The sequence below is a fragment of the Parasteatoda tepidariorum genome, chromosome 5 (assembly GCF_982258835.1).
Source record: "Parasteatoda tepidariorum strain Cologne lab strain chromosome 5, Ptep-v5.0, whole genome shotgun sequence".
Taxonomy (NCBI): domain Eukaryota; kingdom Metazoa; phylum Arthropoda; class Arachnida; order Araneae; family Theridiidae; genus Parasteatoda; species Parasteatoda tepidariorum.
The window spans coordinates 106,761,982-106,773,919 of NC_141759.1; the positions used below are offsets into that span (position 1 = coordinate 106,761,982).

Here is an 11,938-nt window from a genome sequence, read left to right on the forward strand (position 1 = left end):
ATACGCAATATATCATGGCATTTAATTTATATTTTCTACGTTTAAAATTGTACACATTTGTTAGAAATTCTAAAAAGAAATAATAAAAAAATTTTGCAGGAAAGAGAATGACTCGGCTCGAAATGCTGGACGAGTGTTCTTACGCAGCCAAATTGAGCGACAGTCAAAAAAACGACCCAGAACCTGTCAGCAAGCGATTGCGTGCTGTGAATCCGAGCATAAGTTACAAAGAACAGAGAATTCGACGCCGTCGGGGCAGAAGGTAAGTTTTTTTATTTACTTTTTCCAATTCAATTTATAAGGCTTTTACATAGCTTTAAAAGCAATATAAATTTTTTTTCTTATTTAATTGATGCAGTTACTTTTAAGAATGCGACTGTCGTTTTTTGTAATTCAGTTTTTTCTTAATAAAATTTAGCTTAACGAAATTTTCAGTCACACTTTGCCTTAAAAAGACAACTTACCGTCCATCTTCCTTCTCATGCGAAATAAAGCTTTTTTTTTATTATTTTTTTTAATATTTTTTTTTCATAGAGATTTAAAAATTATGGAAATAATTTCGAAAGTATTATCAATAATTAAACAGTACGTTTTACCTCCAAAATTTTTCCAGTTGCGTGTTTAAGAATTATTCTTTAAAAATCTTGAAAAATAGTAAAATTTCAATTATCTTCAAAGAAAAGAAAAAGATAAATAAATAAATAAATAAAAACAGCTATCTGATAGCTTTAATTTATGAGGGGGCTGAATCACGAAAAATAGATTTGATTTCATAAATTATTTACATTTTTATTGCTAAGATAAATTAAGCATTAACTATTTTCTATTAAATCAAAGATCTAATTTCACTCGAAACGTTCCATATATGTATGTAGTTCTTTAAATTTTTTTTAAAAAAAGAATTTTTGAGACGGTATGTAAAAACCCTATAAATCGAATTTATTAGTATACCAAAAAGCTTACATAAACAGACTCGAAACTATTTATCCACTGTCCGGAGCAAGTTGGCATTTCATGTTATGGACAAAACGGATGCCTCGTATTACGGACATATTTTTAATTCTATGAATAAATCATTCTTCTCTGCAAAGCTTCCGTAGCCGGGCGCCAACAATCATTTATGCCATGAAACATTATTTTCTATTTCTTCAAACCAGACATCAATTTTTCTAAATTGACCAATAAAGTTTAATAGAAAATAGAATTATAAATAAACTTTGAAATTTTTAATAATTTCCTATATTTACAGTTTTATAAAGTAAAAATAAGGCTTTGGTTTTTTTTTTTACATTTGAATTTACAGCTGTTTTTTAATTGATACTAGTATGTGGAAAGATTATTGTTATATTGCAGTTCTACTAAACATAAATTTTTTAAGCATCTTGTACCTATGACTAATGAAAAGGAAAGTAACTTAATTATCACTAAAATTATGTTTATTATTTGTAGATTATTACTACTTAAAGTTTATTGCTAGTAGTAATAATTTATTCAGTATTAATTTATGAAAATTGATGTTTTGTGAATAAATTGAGAATAAAGTTAATTTATAATAATTTTTCAATTGTTGATTTAGTAAATAAATTGATATAATTGCAATCATTTGAAGAGTTTGATATTGCAATAAAATATTGCAAACAACTGTAATTTGCAAAAAAGATGGATAAAAGTTGCCAAATGTGGATTATTAACATTTAGCAGAATTATTTCCTAAATAAAAATTGGTTATTTTTTAATAAATTTTTAAAAATATGTTGTTTTAATGTAAATAATGTATATTGTAATTAATTAAACATTCAATTTAACTGGAGAATAATATTAAACATGCAAGAGACTGATTGGATGGAAATACTAATCCATATGTTATTACCTACCGAACACTACAACAACTTAAAACTACAATAAATTTAACTCATTTGATGATAATAAATTTAGATAACTTCATGAATCACATTTCCAGTGATTATGTTGTTTTAGTCACTATGAATTGCTTCCCTTTTCTATATTTATCAATTTAATTTGTTCATTTTTTAGTGTTATAATCCTTCTATTTAAATAGGTATTGATGTATTCGATGTATGCCTCCAGTTCTTCTCTTGTTCTTAAAATTTGTAAGTATGAATTACCATTTACTTATTCTAAATACGAAACTTATATAATTTCATTATAATTATAATTTTCTTCATGTGGACAAAACATAGCAAAAAAATTAATTTACTATGTTGCAGTACTTATAAATATATCTTTCTGAAAAATTGATAAGTATTCAACTGATTTGTGTAATTTATCAGTTGTAAATAAATATTCCTATTAGTTTTGTTTAAAATAAATGTTGGTTACATTTGTGTTCAAAATGTAATGAAATTTTTCTCCAAAAATTTTTAAATTCCTTTTCATTGTTTTTTTTAATTATTATTTTATTTTTTTTTAATAATTTATAACTCTATATGACTTTCTCACTCTCTACCAATTTCCACAAGAATTAAAAAACTATCCAAGAACTTGATAGAATATGAGGTAATTTCATTCTTAGATTCTCAGTTTGTATTGAACTTTAAATTCATATACAATAATTGGTGTGTAGCTATACAATTAGCCAAGTTGAGTATTAATGTTAATCGGAAATTTTAGCATTTTTAATGAAAATTACAATTTGACTTTTTATGAACATAACATACTTAATTATTATGTCTTATGTAAGTAAGTTCACTACTATATTAAAATAAATTTAATCAAAGTAGTGTACCTTTTGTAGATTAAGTAATATTTATTAAGTGTAGTTAAATCCAACCAAACTAAAAGCAGAGTATGTTTTTTGAATTTTTATGTGATTATAATTTCAATTCCTGTGTTTAAATATAATTTTTTGGTATTTTTTAGAACAAATAATTCAGTTTGCTTGGCTTAATTTTTTGTAAAATATGTATCAACAATGTAAATAAATAATTTGAAATCAAAATATTTTTAGGCATACTATACGGAGAAGGAACAGGAAGTTTACTTGCGCCTTAGTGTTTTTTAAGTTTTGTATGTTGACTGGAAAACTTTGAACTGGACTTTGACTGGACTTTGACTTTGAACTGGAAAACAAGAACCATCTTCTGTGAAGAAGCTTGACTCTATTAAACACAATTTGAAAAAGTGAAAAAGACTGCTACTGATAAGTAAGATTTATTTTGTATTTAGATATAACATTTAACAAGTTTATTTCTTATTTTAATGAAATGTAAAACTTTTAATTTTTTTTAATGAGCATATGATAAAAAAAAGTCTTAATGAGTTCTGTTTATCATGAATTTCTTTCTGTAATCCTTCATTCTGTAATTTCATTAATGTTAAAAAAGTGTTATTTGTAAAAAAATTTTATTTATAAGTTACAGGCAGTTTGGAATAAGAAAATTCATTAAATTAAATATGCTTTGAACTGACTGCAACAGTCATTATTCTGTCAAATTACTTCATAATACATATGTTGAATATAATGAAGCTTTATGTAAATGAATAATGTAATTTGTCAAAAAATTGTAATTTGTCATGTAAATTGTCAAAAGTCAAATATGTAAAATTTTGCATTCTTTTAAAGAATGTAATAGCAAAATACAAAATTTTAATACAATCGGTTGAATAATTCCTAAGAATTTTATTAAAAAAATCTATATTTAAAGTTTGAGTTATCAGAAACAGTTGAATTGATTTTGGTCAAATTTTGTGTTTTTTCTTTGAAAATTAAATTCTTTAAGATAAAAAAAGTTCGCACACTTTACAGTTATAATTTTTCTATTTTTAAAAAAATCATGATAAAAAATTTTACTCATGAATCATTTTGATTGAGTCCCATAACATGTAAATCTGGTCATTTGATCAAAAGTTATTCGAAGCTTTCCTTTTTTCCCCCCTATCTGCACTGTAATACTTGTTATTTTAATTTTCTTTACTTAAAAATAAACTCATATTGGTGGTGCTACATATTTTTTCAGAAGTTTTCTCTCAGCTCTTGAAGCTAGCTCTTTCAGCAATGTTTATATCACTTTGAATATCATGTACATGTCTCAGTAATATGTAAGAATATTTACAAACTTCAGAAAAACTTTAATATTAATGAAAAAATAAAAGTTTAAAATAAAAAAAAGTTCAAAATTGGAATTTCTTAGTACAACTGTGTTTTAAAGAGGAAAAATAATCTTAATTTCTGTGAATTTAAGGCTTATCTCTTAAATCCACAGCTGCAGAATTTTTTTCCAACAAATACTTATTTTATCATGAAATAAATATATTTTTCTTTCTACATACTTCACGAGTAACCAAAATCTGCAAATACGTTCATACTGTCTTGATGTTTCTACATAGCTGGGAAAACCCATAATTGTCTACGATGTAAATTTAAGCAAAAAAGGAACTTTATATTTTCAAACCCAAGCTAGGGAAACCCTTCCAACAAACATGGAAAATAACCTCTTTCAAAATTCAATGAAACGATAAGTGATCCATAGAATACAAAATAAATTTATATCTATCTTGAATTTCAAATGCTTGCTTATTAATATTTCTAAGAATTTAAATACCCCCAAAATTTAAAAATTTATCATCAATTTAAAATTTCTTTTTTTAAAACTTCTTAAGTTGTTAGGTATGCATAGATGTTTTGAAATGCGTTTTTTATATACATAGAATTTTATTCACAGTAGTTTCATAAGAGTGAGACTCTGATACTAACGATGTAAGTGTTGAGAATATTAGTAATAAAGAATAATATAAATCGAATATAAATAGAATATAAATAGAAATAAGTTAATGTTAAAGTTTCAACTCGTTTCCATTTTTTGATTGACTTGAGCACAGCAAGTTTATATTTTGTCGTTTGCTCTTTTTAAAACTTATCTGGTACATGTATACAGTACCAAAAGTTATCCTGTTTTAGTTTATTTATTTTTTATTGTATTTATTTTTTATTGTATTTATTTATTTATTATTATTATTACTCCATATTTTTCCTGATTTTTCTTTGTCCTTTCTTTCTTGTTTTCTTTTCTTCTAAAATCCTGTTTTAATTATAAAGCAATATTTTTGTTTGATTAATTCTTCACTTTAACTTAGTTGCGAGCCCTCCTTCTGAAACTGTCTGACAAATTTGGATATGAATTTATTAGTTTTTGTAAATTTTTTGGCACCTATTTAGTGTCTTTACATATGAACTCTTCTTAAACTTGTTGCTTTTATCACTTTCCTCAAATATTTTTCTTTCTGTGATTGTATAAAATGTAGTTTAGTTTAATTACGAATCTCATGTTTTGGAAAGTAAGCATGAATTATTTTTATTTTATTTCCTTTTCCTTTTATCTCTTTTTTAAATTTTTTTTCTTCGTAATTTTACATCAAAGTCACTGATACCTCTTCTGATTTTAAATTATGTTTTAAGTCTGAATTATTTTTAGTTCTTTTAAAAAACTAGAATCTTTAGAAATTTTTCTAGTACTCACTTTCATTGAAGGTGGAATCAGTTGGTCTATTCATGGTAAAAAATAGCGAAAACATGAATGATACAAAAAAAGAAAAAAAAAAAAGGTTTGAATCTTAGAAACAAATGTTAAAATTCAGAAAGTTGAAAAGAAAATACGACTTACCAAAATAATGTCCATATTATACCAACATATTAGGATAGTTTCTGTAATAGTGTAAAAATTGATTTTATTTGCAAGAACAAAATTTGTCGCTAAACTAGGTTGTACACTTTAACCTCTAAACTATTCAATAATCAGCACGCTTAAAAAAAGTTCACATTTTTTTTAAAAAAATTTTTTTTTTAAATATGCTATATTAATTTATTTTATTATTAAATATTTTTTAATATATATTACTTTTTTAAAGGGTAGTGTGTGTGTTTTCTTGATACTGGTTGAAACCTGTCTTAGTCATTACAAAATCATTGAAACATTACTTTCAAATTAGTTAATTATGGTTGTTACAAATTTTAAATATACATTGGTATGATGGAATATTAAAAATTGAAACTGGTTTTTTTTAAGGTGTCAGTACCATAAAACGGTCTTCAACTTTACTTGTTCAGTACTTAACAAATAAAATTGATCTCTAAACTATTCAGACTTGTTCTTAGCAAAGTATTCATAATTTCATATCATATAAAATGATTTCTGTTCTAATTTTAGATTAAGTTTTAAATCTGAATCATGTTTAGTTCTTTTAAAAACTCAAATTATTTTTTTTAGTATTCAAATAATTTGGAGATAGAATGTTTTCATGGTAAAAATTTGCGAAAACATTAATGATACAAAAAAAATGTTTGAATCTTTGACACAATAGTTGAAATTCAGAAAGTTGAAAAGGAAATGCGAAAATAATGTAGCCACAGATATTAACTAATTTCTGTAAAAGTGTAAAAATTGTTCTTACTTATATCAGAAAATGACATCAGAAGTAATGTCATATCAGCAAAACTGTAAATTATATGACTCTTAAGCAGAAGAGTATTTAAATAAAATTGGTTGTTACTGAAGGATTACTGATATCTGAAGACTCTTAAAATGATTAAATTATAATTTTGAGCTTGGATATCATATCTGCCGCAATGTAACTCAATTAAGTAATGGAATTTCAAGACTTTTTTTCTATACGATAATAACTTTATTTGATCCACTCATATTTCTTAAATATTTTCATACAGATCTTAATTTTTTGAAGAATTATTGAAAGAAGAATTTACTCAATTTCACTTTGAACTGAGATTTTACTGATTACTTCCAACTCATTCATTTCTTCTAAAAATGCTCTCAGCAGCTTATAAAGCTTAGATACTTATTTCTAGTTTTATCCTGGAGTTTCCTTCTGATTTAGTGTATCCACCTTTAAGTAAATTTAAGTTAATTCTAACTAAATTTAAGTTAATTAAATTTAAGTTAAATTAGTTTAACTTAAATTAATTAGTTTCTTAGTTTAAATTAAGGTTAATTCAAACTTAAAGTAAATTTTTTCACAATGAAATTTTAAGTTAGCATTTTAAAAAATATGTCATTATAATGTAATAAATCAGATAGAATATTAAAAGGATAACAAAATTAAGTACATTCATTGAAATTGTTAATTCTTTTATCCATATTTAACTATACTATTCACTTAATTCAAAGAAATTGGCAATTAAAAAAAATTAACTGATGATTATTATTGTATTGAAATAATTTTCATGAACAGTTGGTAATAGTTGATTCATGAATAATTGATAAATATCTAAATACCTCTCAGCCTCATTTTTTAAAGATTACCTGTATTAACTGTACGAGTTTCAGAGTTCTTCCTACGTGTTTTTCAAACGGCGGCTTGTCCTGCCTTTGCAAAACATTTTTTAAAAAAGTAATTCACTGTTTAAATAATAATTACACAATGGTAAAATTTGTATTTATACAAATATTTATTTTGTTAGGACTGTTCTCAACTAGTTAAATTTTTAAATTAAGTTTTTCTTTTTTTTGTAAATTTTTTAAGTGATTTTAAATATTAAAGTTATATTTTTAAAAAATAAGTACACTTTTTTTAGTTTTCTCATAATTTTCTGTTTAAATTATAGATCTCATTTATAGATTTTAAATTATAGCTTTCATGTCTATCAATAAATAATTTCAGTTCACTTCTTTTGAAAAACATTTATGTGCAGCTATTATTAATTTATATATATTATATTATTAATTATATACATTATATTATTAATTATATATATTATATTATTAATTTATATATATTATATATTGTAGATTTGATAAAGTTTTTTTTTTCCGTCTCATTTTGATAAATCTGTATGATAATTTAGTACCCTTTGCAAACTCAAAATGCCCTTTTCTATGAGGAAGCATCCTGCCTTTTTTATTCCTAGAGAGAACTCTACCAGTTTTACAACGGTAACATTTTTATGTAATAAATTCTTAAACATTTTAGATGTTATCAGAAAGTTTATTTCATAAAGTTTTATGAAAATCATAGTAAACTGGTGAATTATAATATGAAATTTCAATAATTTTTATAACACAGCTCAAATTTCTTTGCAACACACTTGTGTGTCACCTTATGTTGGTTATAAAAAACATCTCTGTTGTTTTTTTAGTAGTTAATGTTTAATATTACTAACTGCTTATTCTTTTTCAGACTAGCCTCAACTATCTGATGTTTTATCGAGTTGATATTGATGATTCTTTGAAATTTCTATATGAGCAGTTGGATAGCAAGTAATATATTTCTTTTATTTCCCTTTAATGCTTTTGTACAATATTTTGTTATCAATTATTAATATTTATTTAGTTAGATATTTGCAAAACAATAATTAAAATAAATGAAAATTTATTGAAAAAGTGCAACATAATTTCATTTTTACGTATTGGTGACTTGGGCAAATTTGCACTATGTAATTCGTAAAAAGTTTCTTGCCAAGTTCAGTTTTATTGAATTATATTCAAGGAAAACAGTTCTTAACACAGAAAAGCAAACTGACTGTAAATCAAACTAAGTTAGTTTAGAGTCTACAGGTAAAAAGTTTTTCAAATGTTGTACCTCACATAGAAAAACATTTTAATTGAGTAATATGAGGATTTCCAATTTTTGTAATAAAATGATTTGAAATAATTAAATTACTGATTTTTAAATCAATTTAGAAATGTCACTTATTCCCTTATAAATTTACTTTGATTTATAAATTAAGACTTCTGATATGATTTCTTTAAAAACTAAAATTAATCCACCAAATCTAATATAGCAAAATAAATTACAGTAAAAATCACAGAAATTTAAAAAATTACAGTATACCTCAAATTCGGCATGGTTAAAAGATGTCAGTATTCTAAATTTTATTCTAAAATGCAAGAATATTAGAATTTAAAGAAATAAAATAATAAGGAAGAAAATAGTAAGGAAGTAAAATGGTAAGGATATAAAATAATGAGGAAATAAAATAATAAGGAAATGAAGTTTTTATTTTGTAGAAGTTTCTCTCTTAATAGTAACAATTTTAAGTATTTTTGTATGGTTGTATATGTTTGGTTATCAATTAGTTAATTTTAAATACTGTTGAATAAATCCATTTAATTTTATTCTTTGTTTATTATGTATTTTTTCAAATAAACTTCAATGTTTTTATTTTGGTAAAAACTGTAGTATTGTTATATTTTGCATTTAACATTCTTCATGTTATTTTTTATAGGGTCTCTGGATTACGTAGAGAAAGCGATGAGCTGTTTTTGAAAGAAAAAGTGCCACCTCTTTCACTAGAACTTGTGAACAATTTATGCCTTGACTCATTAATATGCAGGTTAATATTTTTTGGAAATATCATTTTATGCTTTCGTGCATTTGTCGACAGTGAATCGAGATCATCCTCATTAGTTACTTAGAATAGTCTCAGTAAGGCATTCTAATTGTACTATTGACAGAAATTTTCAGTTTTTTACTACACTTTTTACTTTTAACACAAAACAAGTACTTTGTTTTGGTCTTTGTTGAAAGCCTTGCCATTTTGCAATTGAAAGATGATTCTCTATATACTAGTTTCAAAACTAAATAACTTGTATAAGAAAAAATGCTAATTGTTTTTTCTAACTGATAACGGGTTTTTTAAGAAGGAGATAAAAAATTATAGCTTTAAAATTCCAATATGTAGAAATGCTAATTCAAATGTCTAAAATTTAAACACTTCTTTTTTTAATTTAAAAAATGTTCTGTTGCCAAAACACTTGCAGTTCTAGAATTTATTTAAAAATCAAAGATGCAGAAATTCATTTAGACTTAAAGGAATAGAACTATTTTTCTAAAGAGAAAATTAATTTTTTTTTCATTAACCTATAAACTGATACTATAAACCAAATGGTGTTTTACTGTGGCCTTTCAATAAAGGTTGTACTCCCCTAATCTAAATATTTTTTTCACGTTATATAATTTAATTAATGAAAACAAATTTCATGAAATAGCTTTCCAACACAAAAATATTTTATATTGATTGAATTTAAAATAGAAAAATTATTTAGCTGTATAATTTAAAAACAATTTTTTTTAACCAATTGCTTTTTTTGTGGCTTTTTAAAGAAAATTTGTCTTGTATTCTTTTAGACTTGTGTGTATTCGAGATGAGCTTATGGTTACCACTCTAGATGATCATATTTGGCGGTTAAGATGGGATGCCAAATTAGATGAGGATTACACTCTAATTTTATGCAATATCTCATTTCGCTTAGATCAGCTGCAATCTAGAGGTAATTTTTTCTTTGTAACAAGAATTAAAATTCAAAAGATTCTTTCAATGTGCAAAGCATATTTATTCATTACCTTGTGCTCAATATACACTGAATTTTAGTCGGTTAACTTATATAAGCTAAACAAATCGGTGGTTGTCCAAAGAAAAATTAGAGAGATAAAGAAGCATAAGTGAGGTCCTGTGCTCTTTTAAAGAGTAAAAAGGTTGAAAAAAAACCTTTAGTAGAAATTTATGAAAGAGAGATAAAGTACAACCACCCAAAAAGAAGAAAACAATTTAAAATAGGATCCTGGAGATCCTTAAAAAACGACATGAGTTTTTAAAATTTTCGTGTTGTAATAAAATTAACTAATAACTAATAATATTTGAGTTAGAAAAATTATATGAAAATGGTTAAACAACAATAAAAGCATGCTCAGAAATCAATGTGGATTTATGACGCAATTGTTATAAACCGAATGATTAAAAGTGATACCTCAAATTCCAAATTCACGTGTCATAATAGTCACTTGTCATTGTATTAAAAGCATCAGCATTAAAAAAGCTATGTGGAACAAGTATAACTACAGAATATGGCGTGAATGTACAATAGAGTTGTTGAAAACTGTGCTCGTCAAAAAGGGATAACTCAAATTTGAAGTTTGCTTAAATTAAAATTTTTAGAATTTTTTTTTTTAGCCATTACCATGTGTTTCAACAAACAAATGGTAATGGCTAAAAAAACATTATATAACCTACTGAAAAAATTATCAACGAGCAACTTAGATTTTTATGATGTAGTCGAGGTGAATCAAGCATATCAAAAAGAAATAACTCAAATTAAAAAAATTTTTGTGTTGTAGTAACCTCAAAATTTAAAAAATTATGTTGAATCGTTCAAAAACGATAAAAAAATATTCGTATTTACGATGAAATCGTTGTGTAAGAAGTGCATTTAAAATGTGTTGAATCAAGTTTGAAATCCTTTTTTTAATAAGATTGTATTGAAGACATTGGAAATTTAAAGATAAAAAAATATTAGAAACGACAGTAATTTACTATAGAACTGTTAAGAATCAAGCATGTAAAAAATTAATAACTGAAATTTGCATATTGTCGTAACATGGTAAACATAATGGAATTCAATAAGAAAATAAGACAGATTTAGGAGGAAATTGTCTCTAATGAAGTGCGTCAAAAGTGCTAATTCAAATTAAAAAACTTTTTTGTCATAATAAAGTCAATTAAAAATATTGGAATTTGATGAAAAAAGAAAATATGTGGAAATGGTTGAAAAAAACGATCGTAAGTGTCGCAAAATCGGAAACGGTGGAATTGTTTAGAACTAAACGCTTAAAAAATGACTCATATTCAAAATTTGTGTGTTTTAGTAATACTGTATTAAAAATATTGAAATCAGAAAAACTATGTAGAAATACCTAAAAACGAGCGAAAAACCATATGGATTTTGAGAGTTTTTAAATTTGTTATTAATATCAAGCTTTTTTTATCTAATTATTTTTAAAATATGATATGGTTTTAAGTAGATTTTTTCCAGCAATTATTATTTATGATAAGAGTCTTAAGTCTTTTTTTCTTTGTAACTATTTTGTATTTCTTGCAGTAAGTTTTTGGAATCTTTGCTAATGATGTTCAGAATGCTACTTGTACAGCTGTGAATCATAGGTTTCGACTCATTGCTTATGGGCAAACAAA

At 24.5% G+C, this 11,938-nt stretch overlaps 1 protein-coding gene across 1 annotated transcript; it reads left to right on the forward strand.

The window, feature by feature from the left end:
- Nucleotides 1-2,054: 2,054 nt before the first annotated feature.
- Nucleotides 2,055-11,938, forward strand: LOC122272357 (guanine nucleotide exchange factor subunit Rich-like). The gene is made up of 6 exons (XM_087164710.1): nt 2,055-2,111; nt 2,969-3,164; nt 8,149-8,228; nt 9,197-9,304; nt 10,099-10,241; nt 11,847-11,938. Exons 3-6 carry the CDS (start codon nt 8,167-8,169, stop codon nt 11,867-11,869), a joined length of 336 nt encoding a protein of 111 aa, XP_087020836.1. The 5' UTR covers nt 2,055-2,111; nt 2,969-3,164; nt 8,149-8,166; the 3' UTR covers nt 11,870-11,938.

Excerpts from the sequence above, each read along its gene's own strand:
- LOC122272357 (XM_087164710.1), top strand. The coding sequence starts at position 8,167 with ATGTTTTATCGAGTTGATATTGATGATTCTTTGAAATTTCTATATGAG. Across the intron at positions 9,305-10,098 it reads CTTGACTCATTAATATGCAG|ACTTGTGTGTATTCGAGATG; the intron begins GTTAATATTTTT and ends GTATTCTTTTAG. Across the intron at positions 10,242-11,846 it reads AGATCAGCTGCAATCTAGAG|TAAGTTTTTGGAATCTTTGC; the intron begins GTAATTTTTTCT and ends TATTTCTTGCAG.